The 26259-nt window shown below is 35.9% G+C and overlaps 1 protein-coding gene across 1 annotated transcript; it reads right to left on the bottom strand.

Annotated features, from left to right (window-relative positions):
- Positions 1 to 407: 407 nt before the first annotated feature.
- LOC108567631 (zinc finger protein 384) lies at positions 408 to 25354 on the bottom strand. Its single transcript, XM_017928219.1, has 9 exons — positions 25111 to 25354; positions 13950 to 14134; positions 4561 to 4693; positions 3209 to 3400; positions 2456 to 2629; positions 2237 to 2383; positions 1864 to 2063; positions 1223 to 1477; positions 408 to 766 (listed from the first exon to the last, which is right to left on the bottom strand). The coding sequence occupies exons 1-9, from the start codon at positions 25328 to 25330 to the stop codon at positions 545 to 547; spliced, it is 1728 nt and encodes a 575-aa protein (XP_017783708.1). The 5' UTR covers positions 25331 to 25354; the 3' UTR covers positions 408 to 544.
- Positions 25355 to 26259: the final 905 nt, after the last annotated feature.

Raw genomic sequence — 26259 nt, 5'->3', positions numbered from 1 at the left:
ACTTATATGTGTGTTTTTTTTAATGTTTAGTTATACCTGTTCAGTTTAACAGGAGTGCCGATTCACGGATACAAATTTGACGAAAACGAATTCAAAAGAAACGCGGTATCGTGAAAGGGCACACCTCATCAACGCATTGAACGCAATTTTTATATTTTTCTATAAAGGTATTAATTTTCTTTTTTCAACTTTCCTATAAAAATCGAATACAATTTTGGCACTGTCCAAAACGATAAATCAACCAAAGGAAATCATACTTTGTGTGTATATATATATATGATAGTATGGAAATAATAGAAAAACTTAAAACCAAAGAACCAATCAATCAACCATGACACACTCATTCACAATTTGTACTATATGTATGTAGTTATTATATATATAAAGTGTATATATACGTGATTCGATTTTTTTTTGTAAACAATTGTTTCAAAGAATAATAAGAATGGAAAAACGTAACCTGACTTTGTGTGTGTGTGCTTTCTTTTTTTTCTTTTACTTTTTTGGGTGCGTCCAATGCGTACGTTCAGTAGTAGCTGAATTTTCAGGGCTGTTGGTTCTGCTGTTGGCTGGATAATGTAAAGCCTAGCGACCTGGGATCGCTTCCGTGTAGTCGAAGGGCCTGTTCCAATCGCTGTTCCTGCAATCGCAGCGCCTCCGTCAGATCAGGGCTCAGTTGCTGCGAGGATTGTCCTTGGTGGCTCTGGTAGTTACCATTGTGTCTCAACGGACTGTTGTTTTCTTGTTGGTTCAATTGAGGTAGCGCCTAAATAATAAATAATAACGTTAACAACAAATTGACTAATGTGAATTATCTGAAGATCAACAAATTAGGATAGTTTTCATGTAATCACTGAACACGAATATTTTTTTTTCCAAAAAAAATGAAAGAAGAATTATTTTAAAAGATTCTAATGTGAATTGTTATATCTGTTTTTTATTTATCTGAGCGTAACAAAAATTAGAGCAAACAGTGTTGTACATATTCAAAAATTTCTCTGAAGAAATATTGTGTTTTAGCGTACAGTTCTCTACATATTATATTAATCATGTATGAGTGAAGTAGTTTTTAATATGTACATTAATGGCGTTGGTCGACACTTTCTAATAAATAAATATGAATAGAGGCAAAGAAACGGTTCGTATATTTTTTATCTGAATTAATTATATCTCTTGTGATTTCGTAATCTGCGATTGATGATGTTGAAAAGTTTGTAGGTACCTGACTCATGGCTATTCTAAGGGCGGCCTCCGCTTGCGATCGCAGCAGGGCTTCTGCCGCGTGCTGCTGCATCCTGAGGGCGTCCTGTTGCTGAGAGGGTTGCGGCGAGGACATGTCCATCACCGAGGACCGCATCGCATCCATATTCCTGATGCTGTCCATGGAAGCGCGCATTGCGTTCATAGCGGACACCGATAGCGTCTCGTTGCTTATTGGAGGCGTCGACGGATTACTCGAATTGTTCACCTGGTTGGCCTGTAATTACATCAGATACATCAGTAAAAGAATTACAAACAATTGTATGAATGTAGGGGAAGGGTCGCCAAATTTGGTTAGACGCCTAGGTTCAATTTATATCCTAGATTGAACTGTATAGGGAATGTCCACTATATGGAAACCAAAATATATTGTCTAGAAGTAAAATTGCACGAAATAATAATTGCTATTAGTGAGCAGTTCTTTTATTTTTTGTCAGTTAGCAATTAAATATTTTACTGTAAGAATGTATATTTTTAATAGTATAGTTGGAGAAAACGCACAAAAGGCAGTTTCTATAAATTCGATAAACCTACATCATTGTGTATATGAATATGATCGATATGCATCAACAAGTCAATCGATATTGATGCAATACTACTCACTTGGGTCACGCCTAGTCTCATGGCGAGGTTGGCGATATTAGCGATGTTCGCTGCCGCCGAAGAGGAATCCGATCCCAATCCGGGCGGAACGCCTCCCTGATTCACCATGTTGGCGATGACGGCCATCCGATTGGCGTTGTGCAACTGCTCCTCGACGTTGTACTGCTGATGGAGTCCGTTGTTACCTAAGAAATTATGATCTACATGCCAAAATTCCAATTAAAATATGTCGTTGTTTCTTTTGCTTTGTTTTTTTCTTTTGCTCGTCGTTCATTCGTCCGTATTGCCATCATACCATATTCGTGGGGAGAGGCCCCACGTCAGAGGCATATGTTTCGCTCATGTTACCCCAATCACCCACGATCCCACTTACTTCTCAAGATATCGCCAAGTTTGGTGTTGCAGTTGTTGTTGTTGTTGTTCAGTCCGCCCGCTTCTGATCCTGCTGAGGACAGGCGACCGTTACCTGAGGAACTGTCGCTGTGGGCGCTCGGCGATGCGCACATGGGACTCGAGCTCGCTGTAAATGGAACGGAAAAGATGTTCGTTAGATGTACTCCGGATAGGTGACAAATTGCTTTATATTTCTTACCTGCTCCACCCATCCCTGTGAGACCGAGAAGTCCGCTGCTGGAGGCGGAAGCAGAAACGGCGGCAAGGATGGTCTCCCTTTCGCGTCTCTCCGCTGCGGCGCGCGACAGCACGTACTGAGCAGCGAACTGATGCTTGGGATCCATCCTCATGTGTTCCATGTGGGTCAGGAGTCCTGAAAATTGAGCGAAACCAACGCGCGGACACGTGGACCAATATTAGCCAAAAGGAAACAGGTGATGAAGAGCAACGCGCGACGAGAGTAAGGAGCATGTACACGGAAACCATGAGGTGCTTGACTTATCGAAATAATAAGTATATTCATAAATAATAAACTTGAAACGATAAGGAGAGGAAATAAACAATAATAAAAAAAATTGGAGAACGAAAACAAAAAATTATATGTATTTGTAATAAGCGGAGATATGGAGTAGTAGTAGAGTAGTAGTAGAAGTAGTGATGGAAGAAAAAGAAGATGAAAGAATGGAGTCTTGGAGTTCGGTAGCTCTTGCACATAAAAACGTCGTTCGGGTGGAGGGTGGTTGTTTTGAAGTATTTCATGTTCAATTTTTCAGTTCGGTGTGTTGTATAACTATTGTACAAATGTTGGTAATATATGCGATTGGATGATGGTCTCGGTGATGTATGTTTGGACAATTTGTATAACTTATTATTTGCTGGAGCTACGAAACTTCATTCAGACTCAATATCTTCGATCTTCTCGTTCTTCCCATGGAGTTCGTGTCTTCCTTACCTGACTCGTGGGTGAAGACTGCCTGACAGACGGAGCACGGCCACATTCGTAGTGAACTCGTCAACTGCGACGTTTCCGGATGGCAGGCCAGATGCTTCCTGAGCGATCCTTCGTTTACATAGTGTTTCCCGCAAACGGGACACGGATGGTTCGCCGTCCTTCTCTTCGCTAAATAAGGATCGATGACGTCAACAAAAGAGAGAAAACGAGATCAAGCAAAGCACCCCAGGGATCTTGATTAAAAAGCGTTTTCGTTTCGAAAATATGTCACATATACACACACATATAATCAAATATACATGTATATATACTCATTTTTTTGGGTTTGTTTTTAATAATACCATCACATGAGAATGTGTGAACGATTCTGTGTGTGAGTGAGTGTAGTAAATGTATGGATGTAAGAAATGTGTATAGGTGAGATAGATGACGTGTTAAACAATTACAGAACTAAGCCACAACCGCGTGTCAGGTGGAAGGAATCCAACATAAAAGAGAAAAGACGAAACCAAAAGAAAAAATAAAAATAAAGGCACAATATATATTTTTATATATATAAACAATATCAACTTGGGATATGCGTAAGGATGATTGTAGTAAATCAGGGTTGAACCGCATAAGCAAATAAAAACCATAAATAATATATACATATAAATAAATAAACAAATAAAATAACCAAGGCATATTCCAGTTGCCGCAGAAAAGTTGTAGTTTCTTTCAACTAGAAATTGCGAAGAGAGAAAGAATCAGCATATTCTCTATTAACTTTTTTTTTAGTCTTTGACCCGCATTAAAGAATTATTAAAACAACAACCCTTCTACGGATCCGAAGAATAAAAAAAATAAATAAATAAGAAAATCGAAAAATTAAACGGGGCAAAAGAACAAAAATGCTTTTAAGTTCGGATTCGCGCGCGTCCATTCAATATTTTAAGTGCTCTCCGGACATTGATGGATCATGCTTTCTTTCATTCTTTATCCCATATTTTTTTTTATTTATGTACTTCTTTCATTTCATTACTTCTTAAGCTCTTGTCCCTTTATGGATTTTTATTTATTTACTGTTCTGCGACAACGAGGCGAAAGAAAAAAAAAACTTGAAGCTAGGTTAATTCCACATTACTCCATTTAGTTCATGATATAAATATACAAGGTATGACACTGGTTGGTTCTAATCCCTCCAAACTTTTTTGATATCACTAGTGCGTCTTTTGGAAACAAAACATAATCGTACCTTGTATATTTTATATCATGGTTTAGTTTGTTAACTTAGGTGACTTAAGATCTATTATCCTATTTTATTTTGTACATTGCATATTCAAAGCATCGAAGCCTTGGCGGTAAATACTTACTGGCTACCCCCGATGCATTGGGGTCTTTGTGTGTATGCTTCATATGTTCCATGAGGGCTTCACCGCCGAGGAACATCTTATGGCACAGCGGACACGAAGTGGCATTTGGGCCCCCAATGAGAGCGGCGTGTTGCTGCAACCGACCAATACACTGCTGACAAAAGGCCGCGTTAATTCAATCGAATTCAATCAAACCAAATTTTTGTTATTGTATTTATATTTTATTTGTTATGTTAGGATTTTCTTTTTCCCTCCCTCTATCTCTATATATTTGCATCCCCCTCTTAACTTTTTGCTTAGATAGCAAACGAAGGTGGAGTGGAAGGCAACATTGAACAACAATAATACGGCAAGGACTATTTATTCCTTTTCATCCCATTGTGCTCCCCAACATCATCCAACCTCGTTGTACCCACTCTCTTTAATAAGTCTTTTTTTTAAACGTTTATTAACTTATACTTAGATTCTCTCCAATTTGGTTTGATGTGAACTTTTTGATAGCACCTTTAAGGAATACACATTGACAAATATCTCAAGAACTACGAACAACTACTTGTTAAATACTTTGCATTCTTCACATAATATTTCTTTCATTGATTAATACTTACTACCAGATGAATAATTACGGAATCATTGTGAAACGAGCTAATAACAAAGATGTTTATTCTAATTCTATGTTTTTTAATAATTTAACAAAAATTAATAGAACCGTTAATTTGCTTAATAAATATGAAGTTATAATAATAATTAGAAATATATACATTAAAAACTAACTATTTTTTAAGATTGTCAATGAACCAGTTAATTAGATGATTTTTGACTTATTATATAGACAATAGTTGACAAATAATTGAAGGAAAGAGTAGGTAAAAATCATCTAATACTACGATTATAATATTTAAATTCGAATTACTTCATTAAATATAGCGCGAAATTCGAAACATAATCATGTTTCCACCGAGCGAAGGAGACCCATCCCCGCACGAAAAAAAAAAAGAGTGAAGAAAACAGAACGGTCCCTGAATAATTCACGCGAAATGTTGCCTCTCTCACCCCTAGCGCCTTAATGGCGCTAATAAGAAAAATTGCCTTTTTACGGGCGACCTCCTCCTCTACCTCATCTACATCCACCTTCTCCTCAGCGGCGGGAGCAGAAATCAGAAAAAGATAAAAATTAAGTGCGCGATAAAGAATGCATGATAATTAGCGCTTGTAATTCCACCCATTCTGGGCCGTTCCGCGTTTTAAAAACCCGCTTCACCAGCGACTACCTCTCCAACCCAACCACCCCTGCTGAAGCCGTGACAACCCCCTAATTACCGGTGCGCACGTAGTCGAGATGAGGAATCTCGAGGAATTGCCCTAAATTAAAAACAAGACGTCGAGTGCCTCGGAGTTTATTTTATTTTTATTATTCCTGACCATCGCTGCGAGGGCGGCGGCGGCGTCAATTAAGGGGTTGCGAATTATGAAGAGTTGGAGATAGAAAATACTCGAATACGGCTCTGCTAGCGTATCCAACTCCATAGTAAACTAAAATACCGGTTTAAATGGACTTTTACATGCGTTCTTATTAATTTTATTGCGATGCCGCAGCAATTTCTAATCCCTGAGAAGAATACCAGAGAGGAATGATTATCAAAACAAAGTTAAAAAGAACATCAAAACAACGCTGAATTGAAGAAGTAAAAGATGATTGATGCATTTTTATAATTTAATTCGATTGTTTATTTATTATTACTTTAAAATCATTGCTCGTTGTCGTCGCGATTTAAAGTTTCGTTAATTAACGAGTTGCAAAGCACAGGTGGCGGAATTTTTAAATGTATCTATGCCAGATGTGTATAAATCATTAAAATCCCGCAAGCCGTTGTTGTTGTTGTTGTCGTCGTTGTTGTTGTTACTGCTTGCGTCTCTTTTTCGCTCCGCATAGTTTCGTTGTTTCCTTCTTCTCTTCGAGGATTGCGTTCGATGCGAGTGCGAAGAGGATGGAAAGATGCAGGCAAGTGCACGCGAAATATAATAATAATTGAACGCCGTAAAAACCTTGATTAGTCCCGCCCTGACTTGACTTAAGTCAGTTGAGATAGGTTAGGAAGGTTATAATAAAATACCAAGTGAATGAACTCACGTTATCTCATTTCACTGCAAGATTACGTCCTCCGCACGGTCTATCTCTCTCTCTCTCTCTCGCTACTTCGCAGCTCCTTGGCCTCACTCGCTCCCAGCGTTCCTTTTTACTACCATTTAGTTTTATTACCAACAATACCAACATAAAACCGACCGTTCGAAAACGCGCCACCGCCGCCAATACCATTTACCCGCCGTTAAAATTTAAATTTCAATAAGTCACCAATTCTTTCTTTTTCTTTGTTTGCTTTGTTCATTTTCTCCATCCTCGCATTTTTGTGCACAGAAAAGTCTGTACAATCCATTGCAGATTTAAAAAATTTCTTTACACATATACTGAATTTGCGTGAAACGAAGAACTTTACAATCTTTAGTCGTTAATTTTGAAATAAAATCAAACAAAGCAAAATATTATTTTATCTACATTCAAATTAATATTATTTTTAAATTTAGATGAATTACTATACAATTTCATTTATATTTACAATTAAAGTTCATTTTAACATTCAACGATCTTAATCAAACGGAATTCAGTCTACTCAATTCCATGTGATCTCACGACAAATAGAATATGAGGAATCCCCATCACAATGTTTTAATGCAACATTTTACGTTCGCAAGACATTTTCTCATTAATTTTGTATATGTAATATATTATCTAAACTTAAAATAAATCAACAGACTTTCTTTCAAAACAGATACAATTTTAATCATCGTATAAAACGCGCCCTAACTGTTCCCAAAAAGCTCCATTAATAAAGCGAATAATTCGATTGCATTTACTCTCAATGCTCACAGTTGACGGAAAAGCTTTTGCAAATGTAATAAACGTAAATTTTATTTGCATTCCAAGTAATATTAAAAAGCTTAAAGTATCTTGTTGTATTTATTTTTTTCTCTTCTGCTAAAATTCTCCCCCGTCTAATTTCATTCATATTTCATAAGATAAGCTTCCTGCTGAAGGGTGTGACGACAATTTAATTTTTTCACCCCTTTCGCAGCTGAACATGCTGCGAGAAAAAAAAATGTATATAAGTAAAGCGAAATTGAAATGAGAACGTTCTAATCTAATGGAACCCAGATGGAAAAAAGACACCTGAGATTACAAATTGATGAGTTCAAGAACTTTAGTTTACAGTAAATTATTTATAAAATCCTATATTATTATTTCTCTCAAAAAATATTATTTATAATTAAGTTACATATCCAATTTATATTCAAATGTATTTAATTAATTTTGTATTTTATCAGAAAATAAGTTTTCAGATATTGTGTGCTATTGATATAAAATAATTAAATTATAATAGAATGTCTTATTTTATGCCCGAAATCTGGGATTATAGAAAAATTAATTTGGTTTGGAGGAAAAATATGAGATTTCCTTTTGTGTTTTTTTTGGTATATTAATTAATGTTGTGCTTAAAGATGTTGTATGAAAGAATCGGAGTTTGGGGGTAAGTAAAAAAAAGATAGGAATAATTAGTAGAAGGATTAGGGAACGCATGCGGTACGAAGCCCTTGAAAAGCGAAAGGGTTAGAAGATGCGACGAGATCTTCCGCTCACCCTAAAATCAGTTATGAGTCACTTGGGGAGAAGCGAGTGTCCTTCGAGGAAAGTAAGTAAGTGGGTCAGGGGGGTAAATACAGCAGCACCGGCAGCATTAGAACAGAAAGAAAAGGACAAAAGTGCTCGCACTACAGGAACCGGAAGTAAATAGAGAGAACGCAACGGACGAATCGGCGAGAACAGGTTAATTGATTGGTCAAAAAGGCGGCGGTTGACCAGTGCGCGCAGTGGTGGCGCTCTAGAGGGTGTAGGTGGTGTCAACGGGAATTTTTTTTCCAACCCCATTTGTGCGATTTTTCGACGGGCGTGGCGCGGCAATCGCGTGAGCGGAACTTCGGGGGGAATGAGAATAAAAAAAAGAGAGAAGAACGTACAGAGAGTGGAGAAGAAACGAGGCGGGAAAAAAATCACGGCGTTGTTTGGAAGGGGGCGGCACACGGGGGGCGGCGGGTCGCGGAGTAGAAAAAAAGGGAGGCAGCGCTCTTCGCGTCCCACACGCGCGCATTTCTCGGATAAAAATGCGCATTTTGTCAGAATCCGCCTCTGGTGGGGACAACCATTCTCTTATCAAATAGCACCTGCGAATGTAGATTTTGGTTACGCACCGGCGCGCACCCACTAACGCCCACCAAAACTATTCCATCGTCTAGTAATAATAAACAAACATTTACCATTTGAGACTCAATGAGTTTAAAAACGCGATACTTTACAATTAAGACATCTAATACATATCTAGTCAACTTGGATAAGTTTTTCAAGTATGTTTATGTACTTAAGGTAGCGACACATCACTCAATTGAAACTTTGGTAGTTATGGAAATATTATACTTATTGACAAAATAAATAGAAAACAGCAACTGAAATTATATGGATTTGCTCCTGTAAGTGTTAATAGATTGACAACTCGTTTTCACCTATCAAAACATGTCAAATCACTTTATTTTTGTTTATTACTGCTAAAACGTTTACTTTTGTTACAGCTGATATTTAAACACTATTTAAAACGTGATACCAACTAAAGGTGCAATTATAAAAATCATTACATAACTTAATCAATTTAAGGTGACTTTACTATTTATTTTATTTGCGTAAATGCACGAAGATTGATATTCTTAATATCTTTATTAAGACTGGTTTGAATCATTCGACCTTTTCCTCCTACTACGATCGCAACCCTTCCGTTATTCTTCTTCCTGTTCCATGTTTTTTATTCTATTCAATTTTTTTCTTCGGTTTTTGTTTTGGTCGTCTCCTTTTTGGTTAATTGGCCGGCGGATAAACAAACGAGCAACGGAAATCGCGGTGTAAATATAGTGCTAATGCCATCAGATAAGGCAATTTGGCTTCAAATTGGAGCTCAAAATGAAATTATGTAAATTCACTAGTCGACGTTACCTGTACGGGAGGTTTTTATAATTAATCACTCCCCGAGCGAGAGGGAATGACTCTCAAGGAAGAGCGTGGCGAAACTTCTTTCTTCTCTATATACTCGCACACATTTTTCTTTCAAAACATCTTTCATAGATTTACCACTTTCACGATGAAATCTATTCGAAACTAATTATATTCATTATTAACAAATTTTACAAATACGTGAAAGGAAATTGTCTGTTTTCTACTTTTATTTATTCAAAAATCGTGTGTTCTTTGATTAAAAAAAAATCATAAATAAATTATGAAAGAATATGATGTTTGTGGAAGAAATGTTTTAGACTTTATGTTATAAATTAGTGACATTATTAATAATGACTATCTAATGAGCGTACTTTTTTTCCACTCCGTCTCGAACAAAAGGCCAATTATTTTGCCCCGCGTTTCACAAGTTTCTTTCCATTTTATTTTCCCGAGCTTTGTGATTTGCTGTGCCGCTCACAAAGAGTAACTAAATAATTTCTCCTACTCCCCGACGTTCTTCACCCCCTCTCTCACTTCGTACATCGTTTGTTTTCTCTGTGCGTTTCTTTTTTTCCCCCGTTTCGTTTTCTTTATTTTGTTTTGTTTTTACTTTCAGGGCAATTTTTATTCCCCAACCGCCTCCGACGGCGGAGTTGCGGGAGGCAATCAGTGGAGCGGAATGAAAGTGCGTTTCTGCTCGGAGTGTTCCTAATCTGATTCTTTCAATAGGTGGGAGCAGGTGCGGCCCTTCCCACACTTTAATAATAAGTAACGACACAAATTTCGAGGCGAAAAAGTTACAACCGCCGCCACCGCCGAATAGGACGAAGGAAGGAGCAGGAAAAAGGGAAGAAGGAGTGCTTCATCCCTCTCCAACTTCCGCCAAAACGAGCGAAAAAATAAAGGATGTTCGGGATACATCGGACAGAGAATAAAAAATATTATTAAATGGGAGCGCGGAAAACGGACCCCTTCTGATAATTAAAGTGCGCGGGGGGATTATTATTACCAATCCATTTTAATAATGGCTTTCGATATTTATGGCCATGGATGAGTAACACAAAAAAGTAAAAAAAATATAAGAGAAGGAAGACCACGATGTGAGAATAATAACAACAAAAAAACTAGAGCGAAGCTAAGAAAACGCCTAACGAGATTCTAACTGAATTTAAAGTTTGCCAAATTGAATATTATCATTACACGCCGCTCCGTGGAAAAGGAAAACAAAACCTATTTGCATCGACAATAATATGCACTTTACGATTTGTTTAACGAGCAATTACAATATTAAATAACAATGTTTGAGGAGAGGCGGCTCTTCCTTCTGGTCTCTTCCATTCGTATGGATTTTTAAGAGTCCGTTAAGGAAGAACGTACAAAGAAAAAAAAATAATGAAGAAGAGAAACACGGCGATGACAATAATAATTATGATAAACCCATGAAAATGTAATGGGCTTTAAAGACTTAAAGGCCGATTTGTGCGCACTTTGTTGGAGCACCATTTATCGCGCCATAATTACGCGAATAATTAGTTTTTATTTTGAATTTGCTTCGCGCGCGTCTTTAAATCATTTTTTACCATTGATGTTCGTTACGCACATATCTTTGCATCCGCAAATAGTATCACCGACATAATTCATAATCGTTTACGGCTTTTCGTTATGGTCGTCGTCTTCGGTGAACGATTGCTTCTAGATTGTTTCATTGCTGGACAAAATTGCGATCATTACATAAACGTACATTCATATTATTAATATTTTTTTTATTATCTCCTTTTCTCTCTCTCTCCCTCTTGTTCTTCGTTTAATTTAATGACTTCAAGGCAACGACTTGTTATTCATTCAATTTCTATTCTATTAAAATAGCAATGAACATAAAATAGCAGTTTTTACATAGTTATATTTGTTTTCAGCTCTAAAAGAAACACATTCACTCCAAGCAAATAGTAAATAAATTACTATGACTATGATATAATTGCCAAGTATTTGCCAAGTAACTTGTTTACTTATACAAATAATAAATTTGAACTGCTTTCTCAGTAATGAGTTTTAATACACATGTCAGCTTAAATATAATTTATAAGTTTGAACCATAATAATTATTATTTACATTTGATGTTATATTATTCATCAATGTTTTCTCAAAATGGGAAAGAATTTTTTTCTTACATAATTAATATATTAATTATGTGTTGAATAATTAATTACATTTGTATTGAATCGATTTGCTATTGGATTAGTTCAGAAAGGTCTTGTAATATTTAATGGAAATATATAAGAGAATTCAAATGAAAATGTCTGTTCGTTGTTTATCAAAGAAATAATTTAACTTTAAATAGTTCTCCCAAATGAGCCTAGAATCCCTTCCTTCCTCTTTGTACGTTCCATTCCTCCTTTTATTTTTTCTTCTTCTTTCTCGTTGCGAGTGTATGTGTGTGTAACACACGAATCCGACATAAATATAAAATGTGCCTTGATTAATAAAAACATGCGTGCGATGGGAACATTAAAAATCATCGCATGCTAAGGCACATTCAGTCCTCAACCCTTTTGCATCTAAGCGCGGTATCCCCCCGCCGCGAGCAGCCGCCGCCACCGTCCCCTTACCTTCGAGGGACCAAAGGGGGGACGACAAGAAGCGCCGCCGCCTATGCCGCCTCCCTTCGGACGAGCGCCGGCACCGAAACGGCACCACTTTCAAACCGTCGTTTATTTCAAGGCAATCTCTCCTTCGAACTCTTCGTTTATTCTTTCTCCTCCCGTACTTTTTTTTACCCCATCTCCAGTCTGCTTAATTTATTCCAAAAATTATTCTTGTAAACTTGAACACATACACGCAAGCGATCGCAATTACCGACTGAATATTATAATGCTGCTCAACAAAATAATACAAAAAATATTGCTATTCGCAATAAAACGTATGACAAACTTCAGAAAAGAATGATTACTCATCTAATTTATACTCAAAACTTTTAGTTTATTTCACTTTTACAAGTTATAATCTGTATTCAATAATATGATTGTCTTTCTTATATATTTCGTAATCAAATATAGATGCCCGAACAACATGCAATATATAAAACAGAATATTTTTTATTGCTTTTAGGTTGAGAAACCAATAAAAATTGTTATTCAATACTTTTTTTTAAATGTATTTTGATCTTCTACGATTCTTATTAGTACTTCTATATTAATAAAATAGCAAAATATGTTTATAACTTTAATACATATTATTGAAATTTAGTGATAACAAAAAAAAGTTTTAAGAAAATATAAATATTGTTGTCCTCTTTTTTAATATAAAATAATGATATTTTTGATTGTATATTATAGCAAGTAAATAGAAAAATTAAAATTTATCGTATGAGTAAAATTGATGTAATGATTGCAATTATATATCGATCGAGATAATTTCATAATCAAAAGGATAAAAAAAATCAGTACGTAATAAGGGAAACGCACACACGCACGATGTGGAAAATACGAAAGAAGCATAAAGGCAAATGACATAATTCTCCTATGAATAATGGATCGTAATTCATACGGAATGAGTAAATAGAAATCATTATAAATTTTTATTCTCTCCGCGTATCTGACTTTTCGCTTTCATCGCGATGACTTATTTACAAATGTATAATGTTTCCCCCTTTTGAAAAGCATAAAAAATGTATTCGAACGCCCACCCACCAATATAAAAAAAACAGAATGTAATCCGACCATCTTAACCAAACACTCTTTAATAAATCGCTTCCAGACGGCGAAATTAACCCCAATTTATACGACGATCAATCTAATCGTTACATTAAAAAACATAAATGGATTTGCAAAGTATTTAACACCTGATACAAAAAAACAAATTAAGGAATATTCCTGAGACATTTCGCATTGTTCCTTAAATTTGCATTTCGACAACACAGATCTGTTTTTTTTTTGCACAAGACGAGTTTCTAAGTCTACAGACGTGCACGCGTTTAAGAAAAATCATTTTTTAAACATATATAAAATGTTAAAGGAAATCATAAAATCATAAAAGGTTACGAACTGAAACATAATTAAACGGATTAAATTATATGTGTGTAAATTAAAATAAAGTATTTCTTGAATAAAGAAATGATACAATCGGAGTTGAAATCAAAAAGTTCAGAAATAATAAAAAAAAATATTTCGAAGCCAATTTGCTGCATTTTTTTTGTTACACAAATATTTCGAAAATGTGGATTGTGAATGACAGCGATTGGACTTCGATGAAAATTTTCAAACCAAGGAGAGAACTTGTGTATTGACATACATGGCTTACTTTCGACGTATGTGTTCGAAGACTGGACTCGGTGGCGAAACCTTTGCCGCAGATGTTGCAATGGAAGGGCCTGTTCTTGGCCCTTTCCACTTGGGCGTCGTGGTTCCTGAGATGCTGCTGGAGGTTGGACAGCTGGATGAAAGCCCGTCCACAATCCGGAAGGTGACACTTATAGGGACGTTCACCTGAAATAAACAGAAAAAAACTATATTAATCACGGGCCAATTAAGAGATAACTGGAAAAGAAAATATTGGTTCTGGGCATTAGGAGAGGGTTTGAGGGAGCGAGATTGGGATGGGATAGGAAGGGAGGAAGAAGAAGTATAAAAAGAAAGGAAAGCGAAATCGGAGGAACTTCAAAGCTGCCCCCTGTTTTCTTTTTGTATTCTCCTTCTGCCGATTAATTTAATCGGAATAATGAAAAAGTTTTTAATTTGGGATCGAAGGACGGGATGGGTTTTTGCCGATGCATTCTTTCGAACTGTGACACATTTTTAATAAAAAAAGGGTTATACCCGAGGCTTAATTGGAAGGAGAAGGAATTAATGAAATTCCCGATACTATCCAGAAAAAATATATTGAAAAGAATTGAAAGAAGATTAATTCACCATAATGCAAACAAAAAAATATTATTAATTATATTATTTTTATCTCAACTTAATGAGCGTAAAATCTCAATATAATACGCACAATTTGCAATAATTTTAAATAAATTAAATTAAAATATAAATGCGTATTATATAAGAATTTCAATGTTATCATATTGTCGCATTGACTAGCAATATATTAGTAATAGGTTTTCCTCCTAATTAACCATCGATTATTTGTATTGTGTTAATTTTCTATTGTTCAAGATTTGTCAAATTATACCACTCACCCATACACAAAATTCGTTGCTTAATTTTAGTAAATTATTGTGAGTAAAGTCAATGCATGGGATATTGACCCGATACCGATTGAAAAAAATTAGAGAAATTGAAAGAACTGAAATTGCAGATGCAGAAAGAGGGAGAAATATTACGAAAAAAGAAGAGACGTGTTCTGAAGATACATTATTAATTACGATAATTTGTTGTTTGTTGTTGGGGATTTTTGCTCGGAACTGCTGTTGCTTGCGTGCTGCTCCGGCGAAATCGTGGTCGTTGAGGAGGTGGAGAGAAAGAAGGCCGGAACGGCCGATGAAATGACATAGAATTAGGAATTAAATAAATGCAATTATCGAGAGCCCGTCCGCACCGTAATCAAATATACACTAAAAAAAAGGATAACGAAAGAAAGGAAGAAATAAAAACGCTCATATACACAGAAGGATGAGTTTGTGTGCGTGGGAGGACCTTCAGCTATTATTAATTGTAAAAACTGTAATTAATTTTCGCACATGGAGGACTTGAAAAAAAATATATATATATACACACACAACCAACATTCTTTGCGTCGCGTTTTTCCTCCACTTCTCCGGGCGGGGCGATTTGGAGGATGGTAGAAGAAAACGCACATATATAAGAATGTATAGGATGATGGGAAGGGGTATGGTGTGCTGCGTTTGCCATATTGTGGACGGAAAAATAGCTTCATTACCGGGACTATTAATTACGCAAACACATGAATTAGTCCACCTGAATGTACTAGTCTCTTCTTTTACTTTTTCTCTCTCTATCCTCTGTATAACCACTTTTTTTGTGTTTGCTTCTTGCGAACGTAAATTTTAACTAATTACGATCGGAATGTCTATAATTAAAGGTAAGAAAGGCAGCAATAGGTTCGGGCTATTTTCGGAAATATTACGACAAAACGAAAAATATTATTGTTACAAGTTTAAATATATTGATGTTAACATATGGTTGAAACTCTTTTCGTCGAAGAACTATTGTAAATCTGTATTTATAGTAATCAATTGTATTTTTCTTTGTTCTGAATATAAACACATTTTTGTCAAATCATCACTTGTTTAAGTTCAAATATATCTTTTATTATATGTTTTAAATATAAGAAACAATACGACATTAAAGTTAATCTCAATGTAGAATTGATACAAAAAATCACATCAATAGAGAAATTATTAATCGTATGATAATTGAAAAACCGAACAAAGCTACAATTCACATCCAATCGATAAATTCGATTAGAACGGCTCCGTTTTGTTGTTAAATAACTAGAGTCGCTGTTAATTAGAATGGAAAGAATTAATATCGCTCTGCATCGCGTACAGAATGATACTTTGAATTGGGTCATTCGCATGATTATTGTAGTTTCCAGTCGATGCGAACAACAACAAATATGTTCTTTTAATTCTCTTTATCCGACCAGATTCTTCTAGTGCTGATATTTCTTTGGATATTCTAAATGCTTGGATTTTGAGAGTAAAACTTGTAATATTAGAGTTCTCGTATGCATGTTTTTTTACTATTATTATTGCAGGAGAACATGTTTGAATTGATTAAGTAATTGACTTGTTTACCGTTTCGATTTTATAACTTGGACGCTGGGCAGACCGAGTAAAGCGCACTCAGAATTCTTCATGCAGAATTGCACATAAAATATTTGAAGGTTCTTATACTTAAAGTTATTTATAGTTATTTATCAAATAAAATATTTTTCTACAAAATTTATAAATTTAATCAAAATTTTAATACAATTAACTCATCTCTTGATATTACAAACATTTTTTTTTTGTTATATCATAAATTATATTATTATAAATATTGATAATAATTATTACGTATTTGGAAATAATTGAAAATATATATATATATATAATTTTTTACAAATAATCATAAAATATTTGAACAAATTGTGTTAATATTAAAATTAAAGCAATCAATAAACGTTTTGTTACATAAATATGCATGAAATTGCGCGAGATTTAAGCAATGAATAAGTGTTAACCACAAAGAGCAGATGTTCAGATGATTTTCATTTAAAAAAAACAATTTGAATAATTCGTAAACATGACCGTGTCGGCACGATCGTAAGTGTAATTAAAATGATGATTTTAAAAGAAAATAAGCAACAACAAGAAAGAGCGTGTTACCGGAAAGGGGTGAAAAGTGCGTATAACGAGGAAACGGGAACATGAAATGACTATCCGGTTAACGGACTTAATAATGCAATTGCGTTAAACTGGGGTGGGTTACTTAGTAGTACCGATGATGTAAACTGAGGTTAATCGTGACACGCTCGATCCATGTATACGGTGCAACACACTTTTCCCCCCTTCCTCAGGTGTAGCTTAATTAAGAAAAAAAAAAACACGGGTGAAAAATACAACAACAAAACGAAGAGGAGAAAAAAGAGGTGTTGGTTATAAAAATATGCATGTCAGTAATGAAAAAAAAAAAAGGACTCGTCTCGCCAGGCTAAACAAAACGTGTCCTGCTGAAAGGTGTCAATTATCAGGTAATTTTCCGGGTGGCCGAGTGCTGGAGACGCGCGAGAGCGCTCGTCGCGCGTGCCACATTGCGAGCGCACAACCCCCGATACCGAAAAAAAGAAATCGGTGGAATAAAGAAGGAAGATGCGTAATTCGAATGTGGGAAAGAGAAGCAACGACAATCGAAGAAGTATATCCAAAAAAGATGGTTACAATAAAACGCAATTACCGCGCATTCGATATGCGCCTAGGTACACTTCCAATGTTATTGCCGTTGGCCATCCCTAGTTTCATTATTATCCTTCCACTTCCTTTTTTTTTTGTTGGTTGGTTTATTTGTTTCTTGTTGCTCCGATCCTGCATTTATGTATTCGGAAAGCTGACCTGGAGCAGATGGTGCCTTCTGGTTTAATTTAAGGGTCGATGTTTTACTTGACCATATGCATGTAGTGTGTATGTGGAGCAGCAAAAAATTAAACAAAAGGGTTTTTTTTAATGGACACGGGTCCGAGCGGCTAATATTTATATTGGCTGTCATGGGAACGGAAACTGCTGAACTTTACGCTCTCTCACAACTCTTCACCTAATGAAGTATATTACACACATACATTTATTTTTCTTACAAACAATTTATTATAATTAAAAGAACAGAAATTAATTACATTCATTGGGAGATTTTTTAATTACATTCAGTAAAATCTTGTTTAAATTTTGAATACACCTGATCTTTAAAAAATCTCGAAAAAATAATGTATACGAATTTAAATTTGTATCGAAAACTTTTGCGACGAATCGTTCGCATTATATACAGATGCGTATAATATTGAAGATATTATTATTTTGTTAAATTTTATTAGTAATTTATTGCTTTCGAATATTTGCTAATTGTAGGATATTGCAGCTAATTCGGATTAATAACATTAATTGAATAACCGGTGTTTTGATGGTTATTAGTTCGATTATAGTAGAAAATTGCGGGATTATTAATATCGAACGTTCAGTGGCGTTAACAATAATGTTTTGCCGTCTACATTTTCCAAATTTCTATATATATATTGTTTAAATTAAAGACTCATGGCAGCAATCAAAACCCTACGCAAACATCCGAGCAGTTGGTAATTCAAATAAGTGGAGCTTCGTGATCGGAATTATTTTCTGTATGTTAGCAAATTCGAGACAAAATCAATTTACTATAACTTATGAAGACATTAACATGATGCAACTATTGTTGTAAAATCAAATTATTATTTGTTAACAAAGTACTATTGCATTTTATTTCAGACAAAAAATATTTCTGCAGGATGTAGGATTTTAATGTATAATAATTTGTCTATCTGAAACAATGGTATTTCTTCTATATTTTTTTTATAAATTAATTCAATTATGGGTTCACTATTGAATAATGTGCAAGTTTTTTCTTTCTTTCCGTTCTTGTTGCTACTGTCGCAATCTAAATGTAAACGATTATGCAAAATTACGCAAAACGAGCCTCATTATTGGCAGTATTAATTATTTCGCTCGATTATTTTGTCTGTATGTTTTATTTGCGAGAGCGTCGGTTGCACAAGTATTGAGAAAAAACATAACTCGGTAATTTATTAATTCGCATGAAATATACAATTTTAATTAACTTTGCCGATCAAAATATAGAACGGTGTTTACCATTAATTATAGTTTCATATCGTAATGCTTATTCAATTGAATGTTTCCAAAAGTTATAATTTTTAGTACAAAAAAAATGAGAAAGAACTACTAAGTTCCATCACGATTTTAAATTCATTTGGAAAATTTTAATATATCTAATTATTAGAGAATTTGATTGAAAATGTGTAAATTGCGTTATTTTTAAATAAATATAAGACGCACTTGTCTTATATAGGAATATTTATTAATGTGATCTGTAATCTATATCATTATTTTATTTTATATGATAAAATGTAATGGTAACGTAACAGAAGTTGGAGGTAGATTTCTTATCGAGGAGATGTATTAGAGCAGAAGGAGATTCGATTGAGGATTTGCAAATCGCGTTATCCGGTGTTCGATTTCGGTTTGCAGGTGATGAAAGAGGCGCCTCTGAATGGAGAGCATAGGAATCGCATAAACAAGCGATGGTCTAGGTTTTTTGGATTTTGATCGTTTGAAGTTCCACTGGCCTCTTCGCATTACTATGTGTATCTGTATGTATGCATGCATGTGTATCTATCTATGCATGGGTGGTGTGTGTATGTATGTGTGTGGTGCTGCGAGGAAAGGAAATATATAAATTTCGATATCGGCGCGGATCATGTCGTATGTAAATGAGCGCAACGCACACGCACAATGTGTTCCGATAAAAAGCAACAAATAAATTTCGTCTGTAACGAGAAAGGGTTGAAGGCTCCGAACAGAAATTGGAATATAATTTCCCTATCAAACAGATGCTTTGAATAACACAAAAAAAACAACAACGTGGAGAGAATGCGAGGTGCATGGGAAAAAAAAGGAGCCAAAGCGAGAGAAAAAGAGACAGACTGGTATAGAGGTAATAATAAGAGTAGAAAGCGTTAAAGAGAAAATTGGGTTTACCATGTGTGGGTGTGGGTGTGTATATGCATGTTTCGATGCAAGGGTTCCGCTTCTCTTCCTTCACTTTGTCTCTCTTTCTCATGCTTCCTCCTTCACCTCCTCCTCGTCCATTATTGTTATTACATAAAGAGAGAATAATTTAAAATTTCGGGGTGAAACGTTTCGAGAATTTTTCAATTTCCGAGTGAAAGTGCCTCAGTGGTGGCCCAACGACGACAAACGAGAAACAAGAGAGTTCGAAACAAAAAACCAAAACAAAAAAAAAGGAAAACATTCGTTGGCAGGTGCAGGAGGAGATCTTTCCTTTGAGGTTTAATTGCGGGTGGGCGGCCTCAGACGCGAAAAAAAAATTGGGACAAGGTGCATGTAACAGTCGAAGAATAAACCATAGGTACGTTGATAAAAAAAGTAAAAGAAACAAGCAGAAGAAGTTTAAGAGTGATTGCGTACCACCACATGTCCCATACAACTCAGTTTCATTCTGTTTTCATCATCTCTCCTCGCGAGGGAACATCATTATTAGAAGAAAACGATTGCGTGAACGGGTCATTAAGCGGAATTTCGCGAGCAATAAAATCCGCCGAAAAAGGGTTTCGCACGCGAAATATGAATTATGCAATCTGGGTTTGCTCTCAACCCTATGAAAGAAAACAGCGCACAGAGAGAAAAAAAAGGAGAGAGACAGAAAGAACTAAAAAAAAATCCAATTCAAACTGCGCGCACTACATAATATGAAAAAGAGAATCTTTTCGCTCACCCTTCGTATTATTTTTTTTTCGCTTTCAGTATTGTCCTTCTCGGAGGAACGAAAGAGTTGTACCCGAAATTCGTATTAACTCTAGCGGAGGGAGATAATGATGCGAAAAAAAATTACGCAACGCTTTTGTTTGGCCGCGGTTTCTGTTAGGGTGGGAGTAGGGTGGATTTTGGTGCACTAAATCACACAACTTCTTTCTTTAATTACGAAAATGGAAAATTCTGCGGCGCGTCGAAAAGAATCCCGCAGGAAAGAAAACGCGAAATTTATGAGTTTTAATGAATTATAGTTATACCTTAACTCATTTATCATCAATTGTTCTACACATTTGAAATAAAAAAAATGCAAAAAAAAAATATAAAAATAAAATTAAGTTTATTGGTATTATTTATCTCTTACATTTTCAAAAGTGATATTTATTTCAAAATTAGATACAAATATATTTTTTATTCAATTCATTAATAAAGGAAAAGCAATAAAGGAAATTAGTAATTCATTATTATAAAGTATGGAAATAATTATATTTTTTCTTGGTTTCATTGTTTTCTTGCTTCATTTAATCACTTAAATAATGATAATTTTTATTCGAATTTTTGTACATAAGCTACTATCGATACATTATGGGTTAATATAAAAAACATACCATTTAACATTGACATTTTACAGATATGCTTGTACTTGAATCAATTAAATGTATTTACCTTGATTAAAACAATGCATCAAAACAGTATTTTTTAGTAATTCTATCTTTTTTTCTATCAAATTAAACCAGTTTAATTATATGGAAAATAACAAAAGAAAGCACTTTAAAAAATTACACAAATTACATAATGATCGACACAATAATAATGACAGAAATAAACTGAAGTCAAATGGTTCCATTATGCATGAAGAGTTTCGTAAGAAAATAAAATATATAAAAAAAAAACATTGTATTGAGTCTGAAATATATGCTGAGACTTATCTCCTGAACGCAAGGACGCATGGCACACATCGGTTTCTATAAATTGCATGATTCGAATGTGAACGGAAATGTCGTTATTCAATGGGTAGAAAATGTAGCTCTGTAGGTATGTGAGTGCGATGAAGAGAAAAAATACAGTAGATTAGATGTCTTCTGAAATTTGCATTTTGACTTATCGTTAGGCGCGAAGGACGGAGCGATAAAGGCCGTTTCCGGTTTTGGTGGATATGAAATTCTTTTTTATTGCGCCACTTAAACTATGCCCTTCGAGTTTCCGTCCCGAGATATCAAGAAGAATACATTATCGTTGAATGGGATCAATTCAGATTTCAATAACAAATATGACTTGTTGTTCAAGCGAATAAATAATTGATTTGGATAATTATTACTTGTGATATAGAGCTATGTGTGTATCGATTACGTGGACAAGTTGAGAGTTAGAGAAAAAAATGTTTAGAAAAACGAATTTTGAAAGAAGATAATGCTGAGAGTGACAATTCGTGTGCACATTAAGGAGTAAAATGCTTTTTATTTTTGAAATTTGAAAGGTGTTTTGGAACCATGTGAGTTTTGATGACGTGGCCAAGTCGGGAATTTGATTGTTGTTACTCCTATGGGAATGTAATGGGGGTGCATAAGAATCGATCGCCAAAGCAAAGTGTATGTATGGGGAACGGGAAAAAGAAGACGGTTTTACCCCCAGAGCGAGAGAACGAGCGTTGTGTATAACGTTTGCAGTTCGATCCCCAGCAGATCGGTAAATCAGGCGATTTTTCCGCGTGCGGATTCAAAATGGCGTACATCGGCCCCCACACACTGCCTGAAATACAGACACACATACACACACACATGCATGCATGCCGACCAACCCCCTGCCACCCGCCGGATCCCCATACTCCCCAGCAACCCCCCACATTCACCCCCCATACGTGTGTAAACTGAGGGGGGGCAGCGGCGGCGCTATATCGGTGTGGGCGGTTCTAGGCTTATGTACTATTGGAATTTAGTTTTGTGCATGTACATAGGGGCACCGCCGTGTTTCGTTCGGTTTTGCATTTACGTCGACGACCGGACTCTCTCACACATTGCACACAAAACCTGATTGTGTTGGGGGGATGGTGGCGGCTGCAGAGACGATGGGGGCGGTGGAACATACTCTACACACGCCGAGCGCATGGGCCCCAACGAGCCGCGCGTTTCGCAAACGTGCCGGGATGATCATCACCACCTCCACCAACGACCACCACCTCTTCACCCTCATGATCATCATCATCCCCGTAATGATAGCTCTCCATCCGACCAATTACCGGCATTCCGAATCGCCAAAACACCGTTTGCGCAAACTTGATTTTTCATTGTAACGCCGCGTCAATTTTTTTTATCCTTCCCTAAACGATAAAAATTGCCGCAAGGACCATTTATCCTTTCGTTCTTTTTCAAACCCCCCGACAACCACTCAACCCACGACCGTTAATAGGTCGCACGCCTCGCGGAATACGTAATTTCTTAAAGGAAATATCCGAAACCCTTTCACAATAAATTTTTATTTGATATCTCAACCCCTTCAACACGTCCAGAAATTCTTCGCGAAGAGCTTAAAAACTGCATCCGTAACTTTTTTTCACCGATCAAGGGATTTTTTTACTCTCTTTCACCCCTCTCAATGCAAACCCCCATTATATGCAGGCTTTGAATGCAAAATGACGATGACAATTTGAACCCTATACACTTAAAAACCCTTTCAACTACAATCAGATGAAAAAAAACTTGCACGCATCAATCGATGAAACTCTAATCTCATTAATTTGTTATTTGTATATATTTGTTTTTTTTTGTATAGGTTCTTCATCGTTTACGCAATTTGCGCTCAATAATTAAAGACCCATTTTGTTTATGTTATTTTCTCCCTCGGAATTTCAATAGAGCCGGAGGATTAATTTCGCGAGGGCGCCCTACTCGGACGTTGGTCGAAATTAAAAAGGAAAATATTTAATTATTCTGATAGGGACAAGAACGAAACCCTCCTTTCACCCCCCAAAAGACTCGGCTGCTCCCAGCTCATGTTAATAAGAAAATCGTCGATGGGCAATCATTATTCTTTCAATAGCCGATTCCTGCCTGCCCCGACGGTTGATATTAAAACAGGATGAGCCGTGGGGCGGCGGCTCCGGCAAATGAATAATTCGCGGATGTTTGCAACGCATCGCGATGTACGCAATGAAAATTGCATAATGCCAAACCGAAAGCCCTGCTCGCTGCAGGGGGACATCGGACCGCCGCCACCGTTGAACAACCCCCCAATCCACCCCCTCTGCGTTTCGGATGATGAGCAACGCTGCTGGGAAATGCAACGCTGCAAATCGAACGCATCGAAATACGCAATCCAACTCTATTATAAACGCAAAACCAATAACGAATTTCCTTTTGCGAAATACATTATAAAATTTTAAAAAAAAAGAGTGAAGGATGAGCGAAAGTGAAAAGTTCTCGTGGAGGTTCGGAAAAGCGGATCTTCCTCGCCCCGTCGAAATCAAATTTTTAATCTGAGCCCGCCCGCACCTCTAAGCAGATAATCCGTGCGCGCATTACACCCTCTCTCCTTTTTACTGGCGCAATAATAAAAAGGGTTAAGGTTTGAAATTAAATTCAACTTTTAGCCCACCGTCCTCCTTAGCCCTTCAATCAAAATGCAAACAAAACTTCCGCTTCTAATAGCCGCCGCACCACCAAACCCCCAACCCCGTCCAAACTTTGATATTAATTTAAAAATCCTCTCTTTCTTTGAGAAAACCTCCACTACTAAAACCGATTGCAATTAACATTAATGATCTATTAAGGAAGGAGAGTGGTAAAATGGAGAGGAAGACGATGAAAGAGAGAAAAAGATAGGAAAAAAAACATCGTCAACGAGGTTCCTTTCGATTTTATGAAGATCCACTAGAACGAAACTTCACTTACAGCGACGAAAGCAGAAAAAAAGTAGTCGAAAAACTTCCGTTATGCGGATTTTCCTTTAAAATTCTTACGTTTTAACAATCCCATTTTTCAACTGTTAAGCTAATCTTAGTTGGCGTTTTAAACAGACTTCGAGTAATAGAATAATTCTTAGAAAAAACAACCAACATTTATTATATTTGTAGACTGATTAGAAGTAAAAAATATTATATATTTAAACACTTAATTATAATATGTTTTTAATTATTCGAAAAAAATAATGGAAACAAAATGCAATTTCATAAAAATAACAGAAATCGTAAAGTTTACACTTGAATCAAAATCATTTTGTCACTTTGACATTAAGAAATTTTATAATTATTCTCAACATTATGTTTCTATACATAACAGTAATTAAATAATTTAATGATTGAAAGGATGAGGTTGTTAATATAAATCAGTGGAATATAGGTTTTTGTTTCATAATAGGAGAAGTCATAAACTAGTAGTAGTAGTATCAGTAATTAGGAGGAAAAGGTATATTATTGATATAGAATAAGTTGCTTACCTGTATGCAGTCTGGTGTGTTGCTGGACATGGCTGAGCTGCTTGAAGCGGCGATCGCAGTAGGAACATTTGTAAGGCTTCTCGCCGGTGTGGACCCTGATGTGCTGAACCAGCTGATGGTTGCTGCTGAAGGACTTCAGACATTGCTGACACTGGTGTGGCTTGACCTCCGATCTTCCGCTCATCTCGCGCACATGCATCTGCATCGCTGATTTGTGCATGAAGATCTGAACACGGCGTTGCGGAATTGACGATGGTGACGGAACAGGGAAAGAAACAGAAACAGAGAACACACAAAATTAATCATCGAGTACAAGATTAATCAAGTTGGGCAAATCTTGGAAACAGAGAAGAATCGAGAGAAACTTTGTGTTGAATTATTTTTTTCGTTGTATGCTTTGTGTAATGTATAGTGTAAGTGAAAATCGCAGATTAAAAGAATATCAGGTGTTTCATTCTCCTTTTTTTTTCGGATGATTTGCGGCGTCCCGCGAGATGAAATATATATAAAAAAAAAGGGGAGAGAGAAAGAAGCAACACGAAACACTTTGCCAAATGAAAAACGTAATTCAATATAAATCTTGTCGGATATTTGCATTAAAGATATTAAAGGATGAAGATGAAGAAGGGTTGATCGCGTGGGATCGATAGCTTTCACTTGCGTTTCTTTTCAAACCGAAAAAAAAAAAGAAACTTTATTTTCCCTTCATTCTTCGTTTCGGTTTTTTTTTTTTATATAATCAGAGAATGAAATAACAGATAATAAGCGGTTGCATCGGGGGCGAAGAGCCGGAGAAGACGGATTAAATAATAAGAAGAAAAAAGTAGTGTGTATTGAAGGAGCCGAGCAGATGTTTCCGAAAAATGTAAAGCAGCTACCTTATGGCTTGACCCCTTTTGTGTAGCAACGCTTCTACTTCGGTCCCTCCATCATCATCATTGTTCTACACGTTAATTTTTCAAAACGTTTATTGTAACTCTCGCTCCATCCGAAGGGAATCCATACCGAAACAAATAATAATCACCTCCATTATTATACCTGAGCGTAGAGTTGTTTTGTTGCTGTTGTTTCTATATTATTTTATTTATTTATTTATTTATTTTCACAATGAATTGTTATTATTTCTCCGTCTGTGTAACATTTCGCAAT

Source organism: Nicrophorus vespilloides, unplaced genomic scaffold (genome assembly GCF_001412225.1).
Source record: "Nicrophorus vespilloides isolate i.1.1-1 unplaced genomic scaffold, Nicve_v1.0, whole genome shotgun sequence".
Lineage (NCBI taxonomy): Eukaryota > Metazoa > Arthropoda > Insecta > Coleoptera > Silphidae > Nicrophorus > Nicrophorus vespilloides.
This window is presented reverse-complemented; position numbering and strand designations above follow the sequence as displayed.